General features: G+C 34.4%; 12 protein-coding genes across 12 annotated transcripts; 8 read left to right on the forward strand and 4 right to left on the reverse strand.

The window, feature by feature from the left end:
• Window positions 1-2,016: 2,016 nt before the first annotated feature.
• RO3G_03846 (uncharacterized protein) lies at window positions 2,017-2,907 on the forward strand (the record flags this gene model as incomplete). The annotated part of the gene is made up of 4 exons (XM_067658436.1): window positions 2,017-2,122; window positions 2,172-2,654; window positions 2,706-2,796; window positions 2,847-2,907. The coding sequence occupies 4 exons, from the start codon at window positions 2,017-2,019 to the stop codon at window positions 2,905-2,907; spliced, it is 741 nt and encodes a 246-aa protein (XP_067514537.1).
• A 434-nt stretch (window positions 2,908-3,341) lies between these two features.
• RO3G_03847 (uncharacterized protein) lies at window positions 3,342-5,068 on the forward strand (the record flags this gene model as incomplete). Its single annotated transcript, XM_067658437.1, has 3 exons — window positions 3,342-3,478; window positions 3,529-4,758; window positions 4,810-5,068. 3 exons carry the CDS (start codon window positions 3,342-3,344, stop codon window positions 5,066-5,068), a joined length of 1,626 nt encoding a protein of 541 aa, XP_067514538.1.
• A 339-nt stretch (window positions 5,069-5,407) lies between these two features.
• RO3G_03848 (uncharacterized protein) lies at window positions 5,408-5,764 on the forward strand (the record flags this gene model as incomplete). Its single annotated transcript, XM_067658438.1, has 1 exon — window positions 5,408-5,764. The coding sequence occupies one exon, from the start codon at window positions 5,408-5,410 to the stop codon at window positions 5,762-5,764; it is 357 nt and encodes a 118-aa protein (XP_067514539.1).
• A 347-nt stretch (window positions 5,765-6,111) lies between these two features.
• On the forward strand, window positions 6,112-6,793 carry RO3G_03849 (uncharacterized protein; the record flags this gene model as incomplete). Its single annotated transcript, XM_067658439.1, has 3 exons — window positions 6,112-6,217; window positions 6,269-6,522; window positions 6,647-6,793. 3 exons carry the CDS (start codon window positions 6,112-6,114, stop codon window positions 6,791-6,793), a joined length of 507 nt encoding a protein of 168 aa, XP_067514540.1.
• A 3,741-nt stretch (window positions 6,794-10,534) lies between these two features.
• RO3G_03850 (uncharacterized protein) lies at window positions 10,535-11,184 on the forward strand (the record flags this gene model as incomplete). Its single annotated transcript, XM_067658440.1, has 3 exons — window positions 10,535-10,766; window positions 10,818-11,005; window positions 11,056-11,184. The coding sequence occupies 3 exons, from the start codon at window positions 10,535-10,537 to the stop codon at window positions 11,182-11,184; spliced, it is 549 nt and encodes a 182-aa protein (XP_067514541.1).
• A 256-nt stretch (window positions 11,185-11,440) lies between these two features.
• Window positions 11,441-12,585, reverse strand: RO3G_03851 (uncharacterized protein; the record flags this gene model as incomplete). The annotated part of the gene is made up of 4 exons (XM_067658441.1): window positions 11,441-11,889; window positions 11,942-12,146; window positions 12,209-12,266; window positions 12,317-12,585. The coding sequence occupies 4 exons, from the start codon at window positions 12,583-12,585 to the stop codon at window positions 11,441-11,443; spliced, it is 981 nt and encodes a 326-aa protein (XP_067514542.1).
• A 953-nt stretch (window positions 12,586-13,538) lies between these two features.
• Window positions 13,539-14,212, forward strand: RO3G_03852 (uncharacterized protein; the record flags this gene model as incomplete). Its single annotated transcript, XM_067658442.1, has 5 exons — window positions 13,539-13,636; window positions 13,692-13,754; window positions 13,827-13,854; window positions 13,964-14,098; window positions 14,198-14,212. 5 exons carry the CDS (start codon window positions 13,539-13,541, stop codon window positions 14,210-14,212), a joined length of 339 nt encoding a protein of 112 aa, XP_067514543.1.
• A 1,033-nt stretch (window positions 14,213-15,245) lies between these two features.
• On the reverse strand, window positions 15,246-16,718 carry RO3G_03853 (uncharacterized protein; the record flags this gene model as incomplete). The annotated part of the gene is made up of 5 exons (XM_067658443.1): window positions 15,246-15,272; window positions 15,329-15,634; window positions 15,690-16,262; window positions 16,319-16,418; window positions 16,471-16,718. 5 exons carry the CDS (start codon window positions 16,716-16,718, stop codon window positions 15,246-15,248), a joined length of 1,254 nt encoding a protein of 417 aa, XP_067514544.1.
• Window positions 16,719-16,830: 112 nt separating this feature from the next.
• On the forward strand, window positions 16,831-18,275 carry RO3G_03854 (uncharacterized protein; the record flags this gene model as incomplete). Its single annotated transcript, XM_067658444.1, has 4 exons — window positions 16,831-17,091; window positions 17,140-17,558; window positions 17,612-18,075; window positions 18,229-18,275. The coding sequence occupies 4 exons, from the start codon at window positions 16,831-16,833 to the stop codon at window positions 18,273-18,275; spliced, it is 1,191 nt and encodes a 396-aa protein (XP_067514545.1).
• Window positions 18,276-19,141: 866 nt separating this feature from the next.
• RO3G_03855 (uncharacterized protein) lies at window positions 19,142-20,079 on the forward strand (the record flags this gene model as incomplete). The annotated part of the gene is made up of 2 exons (XM_067658445.1): window positions 19,142-19,865; window positions 19,916-20,079. 2 exons carry the CDS (start codon window positions 19,142-19,144, stop codon window positions 20,077-20,079), a joined length of 888 nt encoding a protein of 295 aa, XP_067514546.1.
• Window positions 20,080-20,529: 450 nt separating this feature from the next.
• On the reverse strand, window positions 20,530-20,625 carry RO3G_03856 (uncharacterized protein; the record flags this gene model as incomplete). The annotated part of the gene is made up of 1 exon (XM_067658446.1): window positions 20,530-20,625. The coding sequence occupies one exon, from the start codon at window positions 20,623-20,625 to the stop codon at window positions 20,530-20,532; it is 96 nt and encodes a 31-aa protein (XP_067514547.1).
• Window positions 20,626-21,046: 421 nt separating this feature from the next.
• Window positions 21,047-22,619, reverse strand: RO3G_03857 (uncharacterized protein; the record flags this gene model as incomplete). Its single annotated transcript, XM_067658447.1, has 5 exons — window positions 21,047-21,119; window positions 21,170-21,804; window positions 21,858-22,208; window positions 22,353-22,511; window positions 22,566-22,619. The coding sequence occupies 5 exons, from the start codon at window positions 22,617-22,619 to the stop codon at window positions 21,047-21,049; spliced, it is 1,272 nt and encodes a 423-aa protein (XP_067514548.1).
• Between the last annotated feature and the right edge of the window lie 924 nt (window positions 22,620-23,543).

A 23,543-nucleotide genomic window follows, 5' to 3' on the forward strand; every position in this document is an offset into this window, starting at 1 on the left:
ATTATTCAGTCAAGGTTTACAGTGTACAATTTATATTTGCAAAGCAAAAGCCTTACAAATAAAAGATTAGATACGTTGATGAAATAGATTATTGGCATCCTTTATTGACAATGGAGTTTCCAAATTTGACACAAAAATTCGAATCCAAGATGCAAACAATCATCAAGAAATACACCGATCAGTTGGTAGATCTAATAGAAAAAATGGTTCGAATAACACAAAAAGTGCACGCATGTATCGGCATGAACTAACACAATTCACTAGGGAAAACAACATAGTAAAATGCAAAGTCAATACAGAGATTTGTGTATGATGTGCCGCCAAGCAAAAGGGGTTCACGGAGAGGAATTTATATATAAAAAGGCTGTGTACAAAACATGTTCACTAGATTCATACCGTAATAGAATGTATTTCTAGTTTGTATTGTATATTGAGCACCATTTTTAGGCAAAAGAATGAAAGCTATATTAGATATGTATTCAAAAGAAATAGACACTAAAAGATCATTGGTTTCAGACACAAAAGGATTTTTGAGCATAACAAGCAGAGATGAAGGAATGGTATTGCTATCCATGTGGATCAACCAGCCTAACTTAATTACTTTTACACTACAAGAATGGGATGATATTTGTACAACAGAAATGAATTGAAGTGTATCCAAATAAAGGAAACACAATTAATAAAGCGTTTGCACAGTCCGACATTGTCACATAACTCAAGAAAAATTAAGCATACATTGACATATACCAATGATAGTCTCTGCTATACATCATGATGTATATATAGATTATATTGTTCCTATTCAAACATTTGTAAATAAAAATAATGTGCTTTCTGTGCAAAAAAGTGTCGGAGCGGTGATCCCTTGTTCATTGCTATTAGTCATTGTTGTTACTCTATCATTATTAGTCTTGTTAGATGGAGATAGCAGCTTAATTATTCAGTATGCGGCCAATATGTGTTGTGATTCTTTCTGAGTTTTCAGTGGTATTCATGCCTGCAACTTGGTTGGTTGGGATTGCTTCACCTATTGCTCAAGGAAATTACATTATTTTTAGTTAGTTTTTTGTTCCTGAGGCACTTTTCGCTTCATAGATAAAAATAGGCCCTAATTAGCTTGCATCTTTTATATTTAGCAATTATTTGGCCATCTCTTCATACAGAAACAGTTCTTGTTATCTGATACAATATCACTTGGTGTTGCTTTTTGTAAGATAGTTCCTTTCCCTTTGTTAAGTTAGCCATCCCCTTGGTCACTTCAAGGTTGCCGTTTAAAAGTATCAAGTCCGAGCATTGATTATAATTCAGTTACAAAATCAATTTGGGGGATAGTTCCCAACATATCATACGACTCTTTACCCATCTTATTCCCGCACAAACATATTTTTCTCTTTCACCTAGAAATCACTATATCATTCAATATCATGTCCTTAACATCTACATGAATTTAAATTCAGTAAGTACAGTCAACAGTATTTTTTATATTCCAGCCCTTTTTTGTGCTAACTTTGTGGAAAAAAATTTTTTGTGCGAACAATTTGGAAAAATCTTAAGAGGTGTAACTTAATTTATCAGAAGGGTTACTCAGAAAAAGAGAGGAAAATAATAGTTTACTTTTTCTCTTGCTTTAATAAAATAGATTATAAGCAAACGCTTTCTCTCTTTTTTTTTTTTCTTGTAATGAATCGGAGAAAGTAGAAAATAAAGTAAAAGATGAAGTACACTCCTTTTTATTATAAAACGGATAAAAGGTTCTAAAACGAAAAAGATAATAACTTGTGCAACTTGTAATTAAATAAAAAAAGAGAGAGAGAGGGAAAAGCTTTCTTTTTCTTCTTTTTCTTTTTTCTTTATATCAAACAACACAGCAAAAGAAACAATTTTTTTTGGTTTTATTTTCACTCATTTATTTAAAACCACCTTTTTCTTTAGTTACTAAACAACCTTCTACTTTCCTTTTTGAACACTTTACTTTCCTTTTAACTTTTCTCCTCTCATTAACAAACATACAACAAGATGAACACTATTGAATCAGAATTTGGCTTTGATGAATACATTATGCCCACCACCTATTCTACTGTTCCCAAACTTGAACCTTTTGATGCACAATTGTATCCCTCAGGTAACAGTGATCTTTTCATACTTTATGACGTCAGACTAATCATATACAGGCTTTTATTATGGTGAACATAATGGAATGGACTTGAACCAAGGTGTGATGATGACCTATGATGTTTATCCTCATCAAATCCAAGAAGGCTCTGCTAGCCCTGAATCAATCTCTTCTCGTCTTTCACCCCCCTTGCCCTCTCCCCCACTTTTATCGAGCGCTACAACTATCACTGAAAAGATAGCCAATGTCAACAAGTTGCCCGAATCATTCTTGCCCGAGTTTCATCAATACTCAAAGGAAACTTATGAAAATGGATCTTCTCAAAACAAAAAACGTAGACGTGCAAAGGACAATGATGATAATAACAGCAGTTCAGAAGAAGATATTGATGGTGTCTCTGCTCAAGAGATTCGTAGACAGATTCATATTCAATCTGAACAAAAGCGTCGTGCCCAAATCAAAGACGGATTCGAAGAATTGCGTCAACATTTGCCTGGTTGTGTGAACAAAAAGATGAGCAAAGCTGCTCTCTTGCACAGAAGTGAGTGTTTATCCATTGTGAATTATGAAATGCTTACGATTTGTTTATTAGCTGTTCAACACTTGCAACACTTGAAAAGAAATCAAGCCTCTTTATTGGCTGAATTGGAACGTATGATGAATGAAAATGAACAACTAAGAAAGTAAGTCTCCTTATTGATGATGCACAGTAAAACACTCATATTTTTATTAGGTTTCAAGAATCTGTTTTGCAAAAGCAGGCCCTTGAAAGAATGTACCAAGTCAACATGTAAAAATTTTTTTATTTGTTCTTTGTATCATTTTTTTTTCTTTTCTTTTGTTCTCTTCACCTTTTTTGTTATTTTCATTAGCACAGGTTATTTTATTTATTTTGATACCCCGTTGCTTTTTGCATGTTCTAATTTTTTTTTTTTTGATTCTTAAAGATTCCCATTTTTTAAACACTTTCTCTTTGAAAAAATCATTTAATTGGAATTGAACCTTTAAGTTATTTATGAATCTCACTATGCTCATACTTTTTTTATTATTCTCCCCTTCCCCCCTTCTCTTAGATAATAAATTGATTTAATTCGATATACATTTGTTACTGCAAGCTTTTTTTTCATTGGTTCAAAAAGAGTGGCTGGGGGAGAAATCACTGAACATAACACAATTTTTTTGATTTTTTTTTCTTTTTTTCTTTCTTTCCTTTTATTGATTTAAAAAAATGTCATCTTACTCTTCTAATCATCATTCTTCTTCATCTTACGGATCAAGTAATAGAGGAGCAAGTGGCTATTCTAGTAGAGGAAGTGGAAGCTATCGTGATCATAGAGAAACATCTCCTAGAAGATCCAGTAGACCGTATGTGTATTTTTTTAATCATTCTATTCAAATCATCTAACTTACTATAGTGCTTCTGGTTATGGAGGGAGCTCTTATGGCTCTGAATCTCGTGGCTATTCTTCTTATCGTTCTAGTGATTACAGCAAATCTGGAAGCTCCTATTCTCACGGTGCTAACAACAATTATGAACAAGGTGGTAGCCATCATGGATCTAGTAGTGCCAGTAACGATGCCTACGGAGCTAGTAGTAATTATGGAGGTGGCAGCAGCAACAACTATGGAGGTTCTGGAAGTTATGGTAGCAGCAATAGTACTGGTGCTAGTGGTGGCTACAGTTCAAATTATCGAAGCAGCAATGGTGGTAGCAGCAGTTATGGAGGTGGCTATCGCAGCCAAAGTGGTGGTTACCAACAACAGCAACAAGCCGGTAACGGTTTACAAGATATTGAGTGGGACATATCTGCTTTGCCCAAGTTTGAAAAGAACTTTTATTCAGAACATCCTCAAGTAGCTCAACGTACTCCTGAAGAAGTAGAAGCCATCCGAGCTGCTGCCAGCATGACCGTCACTGGTTATGGTGTACCCAAACCCATCAAAGCATTTGAAGAAGCCAATTTCCCTTCATACGTTATGCAAGAACTCGCTCAATTGGGATTCCCTTCCCCTACTCCTATTCAATCTCAAGGCTGGCCAATGGCCTTAAGTGGTCGTGACGTAGTTGGTGTTGCCGAAACTGGTTCCGGAAAGACCTTAGCCTATACTTTACCCGCTATTGTTCACATCAATGCCCAGCCTTTACTTCAGCCTGGTGATGGACCTATTGTGCTTATCTTGGCTCCTACCCGTGAATTAGCCGTTCAAATTCGTGAACAGTGTGATAAGTTTGGTGCTACATCTCGTATCAAGAATACATGTTTGTATGGTGGTACTCCTCGTGGTCCTCAAATTAGAGACTTGGTGAAGGGTGTTGAAATTTGTATTGCTACCCCAGGTCGTTTAATTGATATGCTTGAAGCCGGAAAGACCAACTTAAAGCGTGTGACATACCTTGTATTAGACGAAGCTGATCGTATGCTTGATATGGGTTTCGAACCTCAAATTAGAAAGATCGTGAACCAGATCCGTCCTGATCGACAAACACTCATGTGGAGTGCTACATGGCCCAAGACTGTGGAACGTTTGGCTCACCAGTATCTTAAGGATTATATTCAAGTTACTGTGGGTTCATTGTCATTGAGTGCATCTATAAATATTTCTCAAACAGTCGAAATTTGTACACAACCTGAAAAGCGTGGAAAGTAAGTTTTAGTAAATAACAAAAAGAGATTTATACTAAGTACTTTGTGTAGGTTGATTGTTCAATTAGAACGTATTATGGAACAACCTGAAAATGAAAGAAAGACGATTATTTTCACAAGTACCAAAAGAACAGCAGATGAAATTACTCGTTTCTTGCGTCAAGATGGATTCCCTGCACTGGCTATTCACGGTGACAAACAACAAAATGAACGTGATTGGGTATTAAATCAATTCCGTTCAGGAGGACATCCTATTATGGTTGCCACAGATGTCGCATCTCGTGGTATTGGTATGTATAAATATATATGATAGAAAGAGGGAGATAGCTATTACACGTAAAAAAGAAACAGCAAAAAGCAAATACTATTGTGGTTGTTACAGAACGATATAGAATTGGTTTATTTTTGAAAGGGAGAAAAACAGCAATTTTATAGGAAAAAAAAACCTTTTTCTTTTACAGGGAAACATAGATATAGAAAGAGAAAGAGGAAAAGGTTTTTATTTTTCTCCTGGATCAAATTCTAACTTTTTACATGCAACAATTTTAGAGACTCTTTTTTATCTCTTTTATTTTTTGTAGAAAGGAACGTTTTGTAGCAATTTTTTTTTGCGTTTTATCTATTTTTTATGATTTTTTTTTCTCTTTCTATGCTATCTTGTATTTTTTTTTTTTTTTTACTAATCCATTTGTTAGATGTCAAGGATGTGAAATATGTGATTAACTATGATTTCCCTACCAACATTGAAGATTATATTCATCGTGTGGGTCGTACTGGTCGTGGTGGAAACACAGGTCACTCGTTTACCTACTTCACCGCGGATAATGCTCGTCAAGCCCGTGACTTGATTGATATTCTCAATCAAACCAACCAACCTATTGATCCTCGTCTTCAAATCTTGGTTCAAACAGCTCCTGGTGCTGGCGGCGGCCGTCGCGGTGGAGGAGGTTTCCGTGGTGGCCGAGGTGGTTATGGCAATAGATACCGTGGTGGAAATAAATGGTAAATCACCATTTATTGGCCATCCCTCTTTGTTTCTTTAGATATGCGTTTATATAAAATACATCCCTCTTTTAATGTATAACTCAAAATAATAAAAAAAAAACTCTTTAAATATGAACAGACAAAACAGTGGTTTCATAGAATATGTTTGGTAACTAACAGATTTTTAACATTTAAATCACCGCTTTATCGTCGTTGTTTTCCTTTTTTTATTTTTTATATTATTCAAGGGTTTTTTTTAAGGAGAAAAAAAAAATGACAGATCTTAACAAGGAAGATGCAACTGCATTAAAAGATATGAAATCATTTGAAAAATGGCGCAAGTCATTACAATACATTACTGGTTTAGGCATGACTGAACAAGAAAAAAACGAATTCAAGAAAAAGTTAGATAATGAATTAGAAGAATATCAATGTAAAACATGTGAAGTATGGAAAGAAAATTTGATCAAGAATAGTAAGCCTTGAACACAACATAATTTTACTTATACTCATACACATTACATAGGTCCACCTGTTCGATTCATGATTGATGAATTGCGAAAGATCAACAAGGAAGTAACCAAAGATGATTTTGCTTGTGTTCCATGTGATGCCACCAGGGCAGGAGGTTTTTCACCCGAAGGCATCATTTTGTGTCAAAATCGGTTGCCTACCAAAGGCATGCAAGAGACAACCATGGTCCATGAAATGGTCCATTTATATGATAATACAAAATTTAAAGTGGACTGGACCGATTTAAAGCACCAAGCTTGTAGTGAAGTACGTTCAATAATTTTTATAGAGAAAGGTCGCTAATAATTCAAGTTAGATTAGAGCATCTAGCTTGAGTGGAGATTGTAAATGGACAAGAGAAGTCAGAAGAGGATTCTTCACTTTTACAAAGCAACATCAAGCTTGTGTTAAAAGAAGAGCTATTCTTTCAGTTGAACAAAATCCTAACTGTCACAGTAAAGAAGAAGCAGAACGTGCTGTTCTGAGCGTATTTGACAGTTGCTTTGCGGATACTAGACCTTTTGATGAAATTTATTAGAAAAGTATTGTAAATATAAAGCGGTTTTTTTTCTTTTTTTTTTTTTTTTTTTTTTTTTTTTTTTTTTTTTTTTTTTTTTTTTTTTTTTTTTTAAAAAAAAGAAATTTTTTTTATATTTGATTGTCGATCTCTGTTGCAGGTCAGAAATGCTATTTGGATACTGTCTACTCTTTTCTTTTTCTTCTAGCTGTTGAATTCACAGTGCCAATTATTTTTAATGAGAGGAAATAAAAAGTTAAGTGCTTTTTCTTTTTTTAGCATAAAACACAATTCCTTATATAAGAATGTTGCAACAGTGAATTGATATTGACCGCACGAATTAAAAGTAATAAAGAAAGGATTATTCCTTCTGCTTTGTGCAACTATTAATGATCTTGAGTTTGCTATCTTGTGTTTTCCAAGTATTTGAGAAAAATGTAAAAATAATTGAGATAGTATGATGATAATAATTGGAAGATTTTGATGGGTCAAGTGATAAAATATAATAAATGAGTACTTTGTATGATATTATGAATATTCTTGTTATAAACTTATCATTATAATTGAAATTTCTGAAAGAGAAGCTATTTCCTCCACAGCTACTTTTCTTATAAAATCTTCTGAATTCTCTTTGTTTTTAAAACAGAATTCGCAATATCAAGCATACTGTTGCTCGCATTAACATCTTACTGCCAAATTATGCCACAGATTTTACAGTCCAGGATGCTATTGATCAGCTTTCCTTCATGCTCTAGTCTTTTTCCTTCTAGCTTTCTTGTACAACAGCTAGTGCAAATTTATTACAGATTAATAAGTCAAGATGAATTTGAATAATGATTCGAATAGAAACGCACTTGGGAAGTCAGGCATTCATTTACATCCACCAATGAACAACGTATTTTGCTTTGCCGTTCAAGCAATTCTGCTGTACAAGATATCTGTGGTGTCAGAGAGGGCTTTTTTCATGAAAACACCGTTCTTCTTCATTCCATCACCAAATATTATTAGTAGTAAAGATTCAGATTATCTAAACTTGGCAAACAACCAACGATAGATATTTTTTCCATTTGATGTCTCTTTTTCAGTATCTTCTTGACGAAGTATTTCTTTTTTCATTCATTTCAGATCTTCATGATCTCTTTCTCCTTCTGTTCCGCCTCTTACGGTCAACATGAAGGTTGAAAGTCTATTACTCAAAAAACGCAGATCATCTCAAATCTTATATTATTATTGCCTAACCGTGATTGTGATGCGACTTTTCTTGTTAAGAGATTTAGTTTGAATAAAGATACTCAATAGTTTTTCTAACCTCTTTAAACCTAAAGTGCATTGTTCTCAGATGAGGCAATAAGATTGTGTTTTGGAAATAGAAATACTTGGATACTTTTCAATTAAATTTCATTTCATCTGTTCTAAAATCATGAGTGCAAAATTGCCAACAAGCTTCACAATAAACAGTGTGTGCTCCATTTTCAGCACATCTTTTTTAGCACATCTTATCTTCTTTTCCTCAGGAACTTCTTGATTCTTATACCACATCTCTCAAAAATGATATGCAGTAGAAAGTGTCATACGTGTTCTTGACGTGACGTCCTTCACGGGAACCATCGCAATTATTAAAGAGATAAAACGGACAATTTAGTTGTCAGTATATGGTCTGTAGAATATTGGCTTTTTATAATTATTATTTATTGCAGTATTAGTTGCAAAGCTTTTAGCAAAGCTTTGTATTTTGATTTTTTTTTTTTTCGTTCTTTTTAGCTGTATTTTGCTCGTTATCTGCTTCAACATTAATCGTTCCATGTATGATTGGCATCAAGCTGGTATAAATCTCGACTATCTACTCCTCAGAGTTATTAAAATCTTCAAGATAGAGGCCTTCCATATGAATATTTGTCGTCATTATTGTTTCTAAGCTGTAATAAGATGCATTACAAAAAAGAGTATTCCCAATTACTGCCTGTATTTTCTCACCAATTCAGTTATATTTTCTCCCATTCCAGGAGTTTTATATTGTAATTTATTTGGAAAGCACTATAATCATGTTTTCCCCAGAACTCACACTAATGTCTATAACACATATCTTCCTTCTTACTCGTTTACTTTCCTTTTACTTTTTTTCATCTTTGAATCCAAAGGATATTTTTTGATATTCTTATGTTCCTTTTTGATCTGAATTGGGCGATTAAGGTGTACTAAATACCCTGTGCGCTCACTTAAATCTTTTTTAATATGAATAAAAAAGTATGAGCTTTATTAATGTTTTTTTTTTTTGAAGCTATAAAATTTCTTAGTGGTTATCTTAGAGCGTACTAGTATAAATGTAGTTGAAATTTGAGAGCAAAAACTTCAGCAGATAAAGGCAAATGAATAAATCTTTAAGGGCTCTTGAAGAAAGCTTTTAATGAATCCTTCTCAAACAAAGATAGTATTTTTGTTTTAATGTATTGTGCTTTCATTAGTATATTCTGTGTGACCGATAGGGCTAATGCGCCGAAAACCCTGACTTAGAAAACCTGTTTGCATATCCGTTAAGAATTTGCCAATTTTTATTGCCATTGTAGTCAAAACAACAAAACATATTTTTAAAATACAGTGGATGCCAACGTCACTAGGACACGTTTTTGAAAAAGACGGTCGGATTTTAGAGAAAACTAATTGCAGGTGTGAATATAGTTTGATCTAAGAAAGGAAATCAAAGCGCACGCTTTTTTGATGACAATTCGGCCTAGGAAATAATTTAGTTGATCATCTTGTTTGGAAGTCTTGATCAGGTAAAAATGGCCAAATGAAAATGAATCGCTGCAAGACATCGTGATAGGCTGCGTGTTTAATTAACTGTCAAATCTGTTTATCGAATGCTGAATAAAATCTTGAGGATTTCTCCACAAGTTAAGATCTTACTTGGTTCAAACCTGCAGCCAATTTTTCTATAAAACCCGACCGCCTTTCTCAAAAAAGTGTCAAAGCAATATTGGAACCACTATAAACGGCAAATTGGATAAATTAATCCAGGTAGCACTGAATCTGAATAGTTTGAGCAAATAACATGTCTACTTTGAAAAGCCCAGAAAATGAAGAAGTAATGGTTTTTCAATTCAGCTTATTGTCCGCCTTTTAGTAGTTGTTGGCAATTATATGCTTCAAATGTCACGTGAGCTGTCGGCAAAAAGGGTATGCTTTATTGAGTATCAGATGCGAGAAGGAAAATATGTCTATGTAACCATCAAGTTGACATTATACACACTTTTTTATGTTATTACTTCTTTATAGTTTTAATAGCAACAATACAAATATAAGCTGTAAATGAATTCTGTATACAAAAAAGGAGAAGACTACAATGGCAAAACTCCCTTTTTTTCTGCTCAATTTAAGCTACTTTAGATGTAACACTATTTTGAAAGAAAGAACCCCGATATCATTCATATTCATGTAAGCAAAGCCATTCAATAAATTATGCAATTCATCTCCAATGAACTTGACTAATTTAACAGTGAAAACATAATATTTGTAAAATTTCAGTTAATCATGGTTCTTTCTAACGCAGTCACGAAGCGACGACAGGTAGTAAAGCCTTCCATTAATTGTAAAATAGCTAAAAGCACAATGCAAACGAAAGTGAGTCTGAAAAATCGTTTGACACGCGACTGCGTCTTTTTTTTAATTCTCCCCCCCCCCTTTTTCTTCTCCTCTTTCTTTAGCTCTTGGCTTTTTCTTGTTTTTCTCTTTTTTTTCTTTTTTTTTTCTCTTTCCATTTTCAACATGTCCGCAAGTAGTCCTTATAGTGCAGAAAAGATTCAACTCAAGTTAAAGGAAACAGTGAATCGACTTGATGGTGAACTTGGCAAGTTTAAATATGCCAATGAATTTGAGCGTAGAACGGGTGTACCTAAAAGCTATGTTGCACTTGGTGTTGCTGGTATTGGCTTTGTCATGATCTTTTTCAATATTGCTGGACAACTCTTGACAAACACCATTTCTTGGATTTATCCTGGTAAAAGACAGAGAGCAGCAAATGTAAACTAGAAAACTAATATATATGTAGCCTATGCTTCCTTTAAGGCTATTGAATCTCCTAGCAAAGAGGATGATAAGCAATGGTTAACTTATTGGACTGTGATTGGATTTGTTCAAACTGTTGAATACTTTTCTGACATTTTACTTTATTGGTTCCCCTTTTACTATCTCTTCAAGACTCTTTTAGTTCTCTATTTGGCTTTACCTCAATTTAGAGTAAGTGGTTACACATACATTATTGTTTATCTAAATGCTTTTGTGTTTAGGGTGCCGAGATGCTTTATGCTCGTTTCTTACGCCCTTACTTACTTGAAGCACAAACTGATATTGATGCACAAGCTGAGAAATTAAAGTCAAAGATTAGTGGTGTATTCACTTCTGAAAAGACAGAATAATTTGCGTGTGTGTATATCGAAAAGCAGATATACGGAAAATAAAATAAAGTTTTTTGTATGTGTGATCATTTTCTGGTACAAATAAAAAGCTAAAGTAGGAAAAAGAAGTTCTTTTTTTATGACATAAACAAATGATAAAGAAGTGCACTAATGTACATAATATATGTGCTTCTTACTGCATATATAGAACGTTATAGGCATTAATAGTTAAAGCAAAATCATGCTTGATTATAAACGTTTATTATTATTATTATTATTATTGATTAAATGTTCTACGAAGAACACCTACTGAAGCATCAATCACATTAAATGTTTCTTCACAGAACAGGGCATCAACAGAAAGAAATCCATGAATGGCATGCATCACTCTCATAGTAGAAACAGGGATATTGGCCATCATCAGCTGGCGACCGTAAGCCTCGGCTTCATCACGAAGCGTGTCTAGATGAGAAGTAACAATGAAGGCAGGTGGAAGACCTTGGAGATCATGAAGGGTGGCCTTTGAAGGACAGGCCAATATGTTTTGGGATTCAGGTTCGGCAGGTTGATAGTTCTTCCACATCAATTGAGTAAAACCAAGACCTGAGAAATAATTTTTATCGCCATATTCCTTATAGGATTCTGTACTCCAGGTAGCATCCAATATGGGGTAATATAATATCTGTCGTTTAATGGCATCTCCTAAATTTCTTTGTTTAGCGAGAACTACGAAAGAAAACGGATTAGGACATTGAACAAATAAGGCTTTTTTTTTTACTTGTCAAAGCAGCAGCCAAATTTCCACCTGCAGAATCACCAGCTACCGCAATACGATTAGGATCAATGGATAATTGCTTTGAATTGTCTGTATCTAGTATCCACTGAAGCACCGAGAAACATTCTTCAAGAGCCACTGGGAATTTTACTTCAGGACTTAAAGAATAATCTACGAGAACTACTGCACATTGACTTTCATTTGAAAGCTGCATGTTTCACATAAAACCACGTTAAATTTCTTGTTGAATTACTTGTTATTTTTCTTTACCTTGCTAGCTACAAATGAATGAATGGCTTGTGGTTGTATACACCATCCTCCACCTGGCCTTTTTGATTGTTATTTGTATGCTTATACATAAAATAAAAGAATACTTACAAAAAGAGTAACACAGGTAAAGGGCCATCAGATGTAGTATTCTTTGGTTTATAGATATCAACATAAACCACTCCTTCTTTATTCTTTGCTGGTATTTTTACTCTTTCTTCCAAGACATCCACTTTAGGAAAGATGTCAGATGACTGCCTAGGGTAAACCTTACGAAGGATATCAATAGTCAAGAGAGACATGTCAACAGGCGGTAAGGCTTTCAAGTATTTATCATGACTAGGTGTCAAGAGGTAGGGTGGGAGAGTGCTATCAGACATTGTATATATTAAATTGGTTTGAAATAAAATAAAATAAAATAAAAAAAATAGCTTTTTATTCTACTTGAAAAAGAGCTGTAAAGGAAATGAATGCTCAGCAAAATTTTGACTCAATTCATTTTCGTGTATCATTTAAACGCGCACTTCCCTTATTTCTGTCCACAATGGATACTTTGGTTACTACGGGAAAAGTTTAATTAAGTAATTACAGAAAATCACCTTATTTTATTTTGTTGGGACGGTCCTTTTGGAGGGAAAAAAAGAAAATGAAAAGGACCCTGTTTCTCCTACATGTTTACCGATCTACTATAGGTTTAACTCGACAGGAAAGAAAGTGCACAAGTATGTTTCAATTCATTCCAAGAATTTCTTTTTTGTAGGAGAGAAAGCCTTAATTTAAAAACACCATTGATTCTGTAAGAGATGGATAAATTTGCGCTCATAAAATGACCTTGTTGCTGAAAAGGGAATAGTCTCAATTTAGGGCTGTACTTGTTCAGCACACGTATGACTACTTGGTGAAACAGTAATCTCCTTGTTTTCTCATAACCACACTAGGAATCTTTTTTAGCATAATTAATAGTTGGTCTACCCAATAAGTCCCAAAATGTCGGCCATGCATTTACAATACATGGATTCAAAAAAAGATAGACTTTATAAAATGGTGTAAGTGATTAAAGATAACACAGTATTTTTGTGAATTCCAATCGAATTGCAAGGACAAAGAAAACCACCAAGTCAAATTTTCCCCAGAATTAAAAGAGACGCCTCAGATAAATCAAAACAAGATTTTTCTGGTCCACATACACATCGTCCCCCTTCCTCTCCTTATTTCCTATATGACAGCATAAAGCGAACTAAGAATAGTGTAAACCAATGAAATTTCTTCTTTTAGAATTCCTCTATTGAGAAAAATAATTTGTTGCTTTTGTTTTTTTTTACAATTTATTAGAATGATTAGTACTGTTCCAGACATTCCAGGTGAATTTGTTAAAGACAATGGGCATTTAAAGGCAATTGTGGCTTCTCTTCTTGATTTAGACAGTTACAAGTAAGAAAAAGCTTCAACTTTTCACGTTATTTCTCCTAACAGAGATAATACATAGATTCCCTGGTGCACAGCCTGTTAGCTTTGGTGCAGAGCATTTAACTGAAATTGAGCAGGAGGAGTAAAATAAAAAAAGAAAAAGAAAGAGAGAACAAGTCTTAGAATCAACATGTTCTAATTTCCATCATTGCAGTTATTTCGTTGCCGAAAAATCAGATGGTGTACGTTGTCTTGCTTTATTGACTGTGAATGATCGAAAAGAACCTGAAGTGTATCTTGTAATGTATACATGAATGCATAAAGAAAAAAGTTATACTAAGCGATATATAGTTTGATAGAAAAAACAATTTCTATGTGGTTCGTAATTTCCGTTTTCCTATTCCAGCAGATCCAAGTTTTCGAAAATGTTTAAATAATACTATTATTGATGGTGAATTCGTATTGGATAAAGAACCAGATGGAAGTGTAAGATCACAAATTGCTCTTAGACTAGTTTTTGAACTCACATACACCAAATGATATAGACACAACTAAGATTCTTATTATTTGACTGTTTATGTATAGAAAAGAAAGCTTTAGTTTCTCGTGGATTGATGAGTAGGCTTGGTGTAAATCATACAAAAAAGGGATTTTTCAACAAAACAAAAAAAAGGGCTCACGTTATATAATTAGTATTTGAAATCTGATATAATCAAACCACATCAAGAGATGATCAAGAAGAATCCGCACATGTTGAAATACCAACCATTTTTGTAATATCAAAAAATAGGTGCGAAAGCAACAATAGCAAATTGACTATTCTTCATAGAGTGGAATTTAAAGAGCAACAATTCACGTATCATTTGGACGTTGTATTTAATGAAATTATACCCAAACTTAAACACGGAAATGATGGCTTGATATTTACTGCTGTGAACGCTCCTTATTCCATGGGAACATGCAAAAAAATGTAACAATGATAAAGCAAGCAGCAAAAAAAAAAAAAAAAAATCTGATACATTACTCCTTATTTAGGTTAAAATGGAAGCCTCTAAATGAAAATTCAATTGATTTCAAGGCATCACTTTTATTCCCTGGTGGCAGTTTACCAGGCATGAAAAATTATACAGCCAAGCCAAGAATAGATTTACTTGTATGGCAAGGCGAGAAAGGATACAAATTCTTTGATGAACTGGGTATCACAGAAGAGGAGTGGCGTGAACAATTTGGAAAGAATCCAAAATATATGGATGGCAAAATCATCGAGTGTAATTACGACCCAGAATTACAGCAGCAATTGAATTTGAGTTCGCCTTGGAGGTTTATGAGATTTAGAGATGATAAGTTGGATGGTAACTTTCAGACTGTTGTAGATAACGTATTGAATAGTATAAGAGATGCTGTATCCAAAGATGAGGTAAAAATATAAATGTAGCATTTTGTATTGTGTATGTGTTCACACATATTATAGTTGATAGAGCATATGCCAAACATTAAAAAAGCTTGGGCTAAACGCAAGCAAGAATCTAAGCAAGTAGATGAACGACAAATTAAAAAACAACGGCATTTATAAAACAATTTTTGTACATAAAAAATATAGAATAATAAAAAAAACATGTTTTTTCTCTTTTATTTAATAATCATCACCTTTAGAGACAATCTACAGTAAAATGTATATTAGTATTGTTGATAAAGAATCGACAAAAAAGTACTTACTTCTTTACAAGTAGGTCTAAGTAAAATGGTGTGCTCTAACTGGGCAGTATAAGAGCCCTTTGTATCCACAAGAGGGGGATATGCAGTAACAACACCAGCATCAACCAAGTTTCTTAAGCCCATTAAATATTTTTCTTCTCCAATACGATCAAGATATCTTCTACAGAAAGGCAAAGTACCAAAGTTTTTTGTGATTGAGTTCAGCAATGTTTTGGCTCTTGCTAAACGTAAAGGAACAAATCCTGATTCTGTTGATTTAGCATAGTGAGAGCATTCACCATCTTCAACTACATAACCACGGCCCGTCTATATGTATTTATGATTAATATACTATAAATGTCTTTAGACAACAGAAGCTTACGGAACAGAAAGTCTCAATAGCAAGTTGTTCTCCTTCTTCTAACTTTGTTTCATCATTAGAGTCTCTGACGATAGGCACAGACTTTCCAGCATGAATTTTGTAAGGTTCAATTGTATGTCCATTCAAGTTACGAATAGGCTTGATATCATATGTCTTTCCATCCAATTCAATTTCATAAGAGTCATAGACTTCATGGACAGCAGCACCAATATCACATAATCGAACGTCAATACCAGCCTCTTTAATACCAGCATATGTTGCTTCTCTAGCGGCCTCTACAAGTGTATCAAACTTGGGGTTAAAGTTCATCGTAAAGGCAGAATCAACGATCCTTCCGTTGACGTGAACACCAAAATCAACCTTCATCACATCATCATATGACAAGACTGTCTTGTCTCCTGCATTAGGAGTATAGTGGGCAGCACAGTGATTGATAGAGACACCGGTAGGGAAACCAATACCTGCTTCAAGTCCATTTTCTTCCACAAGAGCACGAGTGCCATTCTCAATCAATTCGGCAATTTCAATCATGGACATACCAGGCTTAATTGCTTTTCTGGCATAAGCACGAACCTAGCAGATTGCTGTTTATTTCCCAGATATTTTTCTATAGTAATACTATATTTTACCTGACGATGAACTTCAGCAGCTCTACGCAAATCATTATAGTCTTCTTCCTTCAATCTTTCTTCAGCACGCTTTTCTTCGCTTGTTGTTCTCCAAAGATTACTATTCATTGAGGGTTAATACAGTCCACTAAAGGTTTCTTTTCTCTCTTTACTCGTCAATATAATCATGGCATTCACCTACTGGATATACTTTGTTCGTATAAATTTTAGAAACGGGAACAGTTGGTGGTTCAGTTTGAGTCTTAGGACCCTTCTTATTCTTCTTCTTGTTCTTTTTTTTCTTTTTAGCAGCAGTACTAGCTGCTCCTTCCTCTACTTTTTCTTCATCCTCACTAAGATGAGTCTCTTCTAAAGTCTTTGCTACTTGTTCAATTTGTTGTTGCTGTTCTTCCACTGCCATGTTTAAGTTCAAAAAAAAAAAAAAAAAAAAGAAACCATTCCTTTTAAAACTTTTTATAAAAAAAATGTGACTGTAAACTCATTTCTTTTCTTTTCTTGTAAAATTTAGGCCAATGCAACAAAATCGACTTACTAAAGAAGAATATCGGCAAGCAAAGGATCTTGATGCAGCACGTAAGGCTGGTACAGCACCTGCTGAAGTAGATGAAGAAGGAAATGAGATCAATCCTCATACTCCTCAGTTCATGTTGAAAGCTCCTTGGTATGTTGATACTGGTAAGGTATCATTGAAACATCAAAAAGCACCCGAAAAGCGAAGTGCTGCGAAATTCACAGCTGAAGACAACTATTGGTATGCTAGAGGCAAAAGAGCGGTAAAGTAACATTACATTTTTTTTCTTCTTTTTTAATCATTCGAGTAGGGTCCTGCGGCTACGAAATATCGTAAAGGAGCTTGTGAAAATTGTGGTGCGTTATCGCACAAAACAAAGGACTGTGTTGAAAGACCACGTAAAAAGGGAGCCAAATGGACAGGAGAAAATATTAAGGCAGATGAAATTATTCAAGATGTGCAATTAGACTGGGATGAAAAACGAGATCGTTGGAATGGTTATGATCCTAGAGAACATGATAAAGTCATTGAAGAATATAACAAGATTGAAGAGGCCAGAAGAAAAGCCAAGGCCTCCGAACTGGATAAACAAGGCAGTACAGAAGTTAAAAAGATGGCAGGCTTATCTGATGATGAAGATGAAGATGACGATGACAAGTATGCAGATGCTGCTGATATGCCTGGACAGCATGTAAACCAAAAGACGAGAACAACCATTCGTAATTTGAGGTATAAAAGATACTTACTTTATTAATACTTGTATTAATAATAATGGCATGCAGAATTCGTGAAGATACAGCAAAATATTTATTGAACTTGGATACTGATTCAGCCTTTTATGACCCCAAGACACGTTCTATGCGTGAAAATCCATTAAAAGAAAAGAATACGGACGGATTGGACTATGCTGGAGATAACTTTGTGAGATATACAGGTGATGCTCCTGAAATGGCTAAAGTACAAATGTTTGCTTGGCAAGCGTCCGACAGAGGCAATGAGGTTCATCTTCAAGCAAACCCTACTCAAGTAGCTATTTTACATAAACAATATGAGTCAAAGAAGGATGAAGTCAGAGAGTCAACTCAAAAGAGTATACTTGAAAAATATGGTGGAGAAGAATATCTTGAGGCACCACCTAAAGAACTCTTGCTGGCACAAACTGAGAATTATGTTGAATATTCAAGAACTGGTAGAGTGATTAAAGGACAAGAAAGAGCCAAAGCAAAATCTAAATATGAAGAAGATGGTATGTGTTTTATGATGAGATTTATATATTAAACTTATCCTGCTTTCTTAGTATTTATCAATAACCATACAACTGTCTGGGGATCATATTGGTCAGAAGGAACCTGGGGATATAAATGCTGCAGATCAAACATTAAAAATTCATACTGTACAGGTGCTGCTGGTATTGAAGCACAAAAGGCCTCTCAATTACTTAAATAAATCATGCATGAATTGTTGATAAGCAAATTACAAACTTATTACATAATAAGCAAATACCATTCAATTTGCTAATCTACACCCCAAATATTCTTAAAAAGGAAAAGTTAAACCTTAAATAAAATCGTGTAAACTACTCTTTCTTTTTTTTCTTTTTTTCTTCTTTTTTTTTTCTTCAACTTAAAATTATGGAAGCAAATGATTATTGGGAATTACAACATCCTCCTTCTTTTACAACTATAGACTGGGGAAACACTGGACAAGATATTTTTATGGACTTTGATCAAAAACCAACTGCATCCTATCAACCACCACCACCTTTTCAAAGAAGGCGTAGTTCTTCAGTTGACTTGCCTATCAATCCACTTTATTTGAATAAAGTGATAAATGAGCCAACTATTATAGAAGAAGATGATCCATTTAATAAAATTGTAAAATATATAAGCATAATTACCATAAAAATTCATTTTTATTCATGTCAAAAATAAAATTAGAATTTAGGTTTTACGACAGATCATCATCGCACTAGTAATGCAAATACTGAAACAACAGCAACCACAAGCACAACATTACCTGGCAGAGATTCATCCTCACCAATCTCAACTGGCTCCTCTGTCGAATCACATAATCTATCTCCGCCAGAACAACAGCAGCAAAACATTCGATTTTTTCCAGAATTGGTTGTGGATAATAGCCAATTAGCTAAAAAATTAAGAAACCATACAAAAAGAAGAAGATCCTCCTCTTTACCTCCCCTTTTTCATGGTACTCGCAAGACAAATAATCCAGTCATTTTTGCATCTGTGCAAGTAGCTGATCCAAGGCCTATCCAGCATACTTCTAAAGCACAAAAAGTGGAGGTCCCACCAATGGCAATTGAACGGGCTCCCAAGAAACCTCAACCGGCACCTGTCACATTAGACCCAGTCGAGACCAAGAAAAGGTTGGATGAACAATTACTGCATGTTAATTTTGATGATGTAACTGTGGCTGAACTAAAGGAAATGTTACGAGAACGAGGTTTGTTGGCCACAGGTAAAAAGGCTCTCTTGATTGAACGGTTAAGAGAGGCTCGAGATCAATTGATGAGCAAGTCTGCACCCAAAATTCAAGTGACTTCTGAGCAACCCAACACACTACAGCAGCCTTCTCGACCCTCTCAACAGCAGATAAATCAACAAGTATTACAGCAGTCATCGCAACCACTGCCGCCTCAACAACAAATCATACAAAAATTACCTCAGCAAGTATTACAACAACAAAAGTCACCTCAACAAATACTGCAACAGCAGCAACAACCTCAACAACCAATGTTACAGCAACAACCCATGTTACAACAACAACCACAAACTATGCTTGCACCCTTTGTACAAAGAGACAATAATAGTAATAATGGATGGCCACCTAATACTGAATCACCCGCGTTACAAAGTTTAGCCAACATGACTATTCATTCACCGATACCATCCCAAGACAACACTTTCTTATCCTCATCTGTACAAAGCAATGATAATCCCATGTTTTCTTCAAGTCCGACTTCTGTAGTTTATAATAACAATAATCAAGATTTCAATCAAGACTTTAACGTGAATGGTAAGGATTGAATTAAATAACAATAGATTATAAATTAATAATAAAAATAGACTTTTTTGGTGGATTTGATTTACCAAATGCTGAAAACAATAACAATGACGAAAATTTATTATTTCCTCCACAAGCAAATGATGATGAATATCTAAACCTCGGTTTTTATTCAAATCCTGATTGGGATCAAAATTTGGAATCTTATTTATCAGAATTGGCATGAAAAATAAATAAATAAAAAAATTTTATAATCCAATATCAGCTTGTTCTTGCTTTGTTAACACATCATCCAGCTCGATTGGAATGATTTCTTTTGAGAAGGACTCTTTAAAACTTTCTATTAATTGAGGCATCACTTGCTCTGGTGAAATGTTCTTGTTGGTTTGATGTGAGATGGAAGTGACTCGCTTATCAGCTAATCCACAGGGAACGATATGATCATACCAAGAGAGATCCACATTGCAGTTCAATGCAATACCATGACTACTCACATACCGCTGCAATTGGACACCTAAAGCAGCAATCTTGTCATCTTGGCCAATCCAGACACCCGTGTTTTCTGTTCTGTTAGCATCAATCCCATATTCTTCACAGCAATCGATAATAGTTTGTTCTAGTCGAGAAACATAACATCTCACATTAAGCTATTCATTGTAAATAACTCTTCTTCTTATCATAATAACCATCTTACTTCAAAGTCTCTTATGTCCAATATCGGATAAGCTATCAATTGACCTGGCCCATGAAAAGTGACTTGTCCACCTCTCATTGTCTACAAAAAAAAAAAAAAAAAATCAGTATAAAACTGGAGTCAAGAAACTGTTTTTTATGACCTCAAAATAATCGGCTCCTAATCTTTTTAATCTTTCTTCTTCTTTACTTTCTGTTTTCCCACGTATTCTTCTACCAGCAGTGAATGTAGGCGTATGTTCTAATAAACAAATCACATTGGGTGCTTTCACTTTTAGATCTTGTTGGTTAATTCGGTGACGTCTTGCTACAAGGTACGATTGTAGTTTTAAACCCTTGTCATATTCAAGAAGCTTTGGAATCTTTAAATAACCAATCGTAGGTTGATTGATCGGTTTAGCATTAAATGAGCAGCTGGAATAGTGTCTTAGACACTGTTTATAGAAAAATGACATTTTCTTTTTTTTAAAAAAAAAAAATAAAAAAAATTCAATGTAAATTTATGACTTTAGCTTTTTATTTCCTTGTTGTTGTTGTTCTTGATCTTTATACACTCTTTTATGATTCGTTTCACTACAAAAGAGAGTTAATCATGACATTATAACAATGATTATTCTACTTACTTTTCAGGGTTTAAAGGTGAAGGTCTATAATCACGTTGTTGAGGAGGAGCCGGCCAATGAAAAGCATGATTGTTTTGTTGAGGTGTAGCCGAAAAATTCAGTGGACTAGGCAACTCATTTTGTTGATAGAACTCTGGATAAAATGTAGAAGGAGAAGGCAGATTTTGTGCAAATTGAGAAGGTAAAGCAGAGGGCGGTCCAGGTTCTCGATGAGGCATCATAGGATGTGCATTTTCTTCTTTATTACTGGAAGCAGAGGATGAAACAGAGGAAACAGAGAGTTGATGTTTATGTTTTGGCGCTTCCACAACTACTCCTGCTGCTGTCGCATTTGCAGCAGCTTCTGGTATTTGTACTCGTAATTTAGGTGGCTTTTTACTTGTTGCGCTGATATTACTATGCGTTGACATGGCCGGGCTGGTGGGCGCAGCTACATTGGGTGAAGACATATTACTCATTGGATATTGCAAAGAAGTTTGTCTACTGTGGCTGTGATGGCGTGGAGATACAGAATAGGAAGAAGATTGGTGCTGTGGCAAATGAGGTGGCTGATAGCTTGATTGTTGTTGATGAGGTACAATACCATAAGAAGGAACGGATTGTGCTCCTGGCCCATGTGGATTAGGTATACCATTCTACACTTAAAGCATTAGGAAAGGACAAAAGTCTATTCTATATGCATCTTTACCATCATGTACATTGGTTGAACGTGAGGAGCATTTGGATTTGTCTGAGGAATACCATACATTTCGTAACCCTGAGGTATTTGATGCGATCCATAACGCACTTGCTGCTGTTGTTGTTGTTGTTGCTGCTGCTGCTGCTGCTGTTGTTGCTGTTGCTGTTGCTGTTGATAATACATTTGATTTGGGACTGGTTGATGATATGACCTATGGTTCGCTTGGGTAGGTACCGTGACAACAGGCATACTTTTCTTTATTTGTTCTTGTTGTGGTTGTTCAATATCATCATCAGCCTCTGCTCCTGTTCCTTCTTCATCTTCCTTTAATGAATCATCATGCTCAGATGAATTTATAAACTATGCAATAAAAATATAAATGATTTTTTCTCCCTCGTATTAATGATATTAGTATTACATCTTGATTAGATTTGCTTTCATGTGGCTCGTTATACTATTAACGATTGTGAGTATTTGACTGTATAGGTTGATTATTGAACTTACTTCTGTATATTTCATCAATATCTTGTCAATATCTGTGCTAGCATATTGAACAAGTTTGCCGTTATTGTTGAATATAATCAATGCAATTTCACAATCGCACAATACACTCAATTCATAAGCCTTCTTCATTAAACCATATTTACGTTTAAGAAAAGTAACCTATACCAAAAGTTAGTCAGTTATATACCACTACAGTTTATTATTAATGCTTACTTGTCTGTTACGATCATCCTTTATAGGTTGAATCTTGATCTTTTTACGTCCCATTTACTTTAATAAAATTTTTTTTTTAGTTTTGTGTATCGTTAATAATAAACGCGTAATATAAAAAAGATATTTTTATCCCAAATGTTTTTTTTTATATACTCTGAATTTAAATTTATTATTTTTAATTTTACTTTGACTCCTCTCTTTATTATTATCACACCAGGGGGTTTTGAATTAATCTCAGACATGTTCAAGAAGTTCTACTTTAGGTCCCAAAATCGCCTTTTTGGGAAAAGATGCTTTTAACTCTTCATTTTGAAAATAGAAGCAAACAATAAAAATAGACATGAATGGAGTAGAAAAAAAAAATCAAAGTTTTTGTTTAAAAATTGACTACTAAACATATCCTCAGACAATTTACTCTAGCAGATACCTTAACCATATCATCCGCTTTGGATCAGGTGCTCGGCGATGTCCCCCTATCCTCAGTAAAGAGATTTTATCTGTTTGATGATAGATAAAAGCTGACATTTGTTTCATTCATTATGGCTGCTCTAATACCTGTTTCAAAATGAATACCACAGTGACATGAAAAATTGTATTCATTATCCATAAATAATGAATATGTATTATCTGAATACAACGTCTTGAAGACAGCAGCATACATTTTGAACAATTGCAAAATATTTTTTCATTAAATCTTTTGTTTCTCAATAATCATAGAAATCTTCACCCTTAGTTCATTGAGCTGTTCATAATAGAGGGACAAAGCTATCGTATTTTAAGAAAATGGCGCCAATTACCATTCATGTTCGTATACAAGATGATGGAAAGAGAGCCATAGTATTAGAGGATTTGAGTACCGATATGGTCAAAGCCTTGATTTATATCTATAAAGCATGCTTGGTAGATACTTGAAAAAAAAAAAAAAAAAAAAAAAAAAAAAAAAAAAAAAAAAAAAAAAAAAAAAAAAAAAGCTAAAGG

The sequence above is a fragment of the Rhizopus delemar genome, genomic scaffold (genome assembly GCF_000149305.1).
Source record: "Rhizopus delemar RA 99-880 supercont3.2 genomic scaffold, whole genome shotgun sequence".
NCBI lineage: Eukaryota > Fungi > Mucoromycota > Mucoromycetes > Mucorales > Rhizopodaceae > Rhizopus > Rhizopus delemar.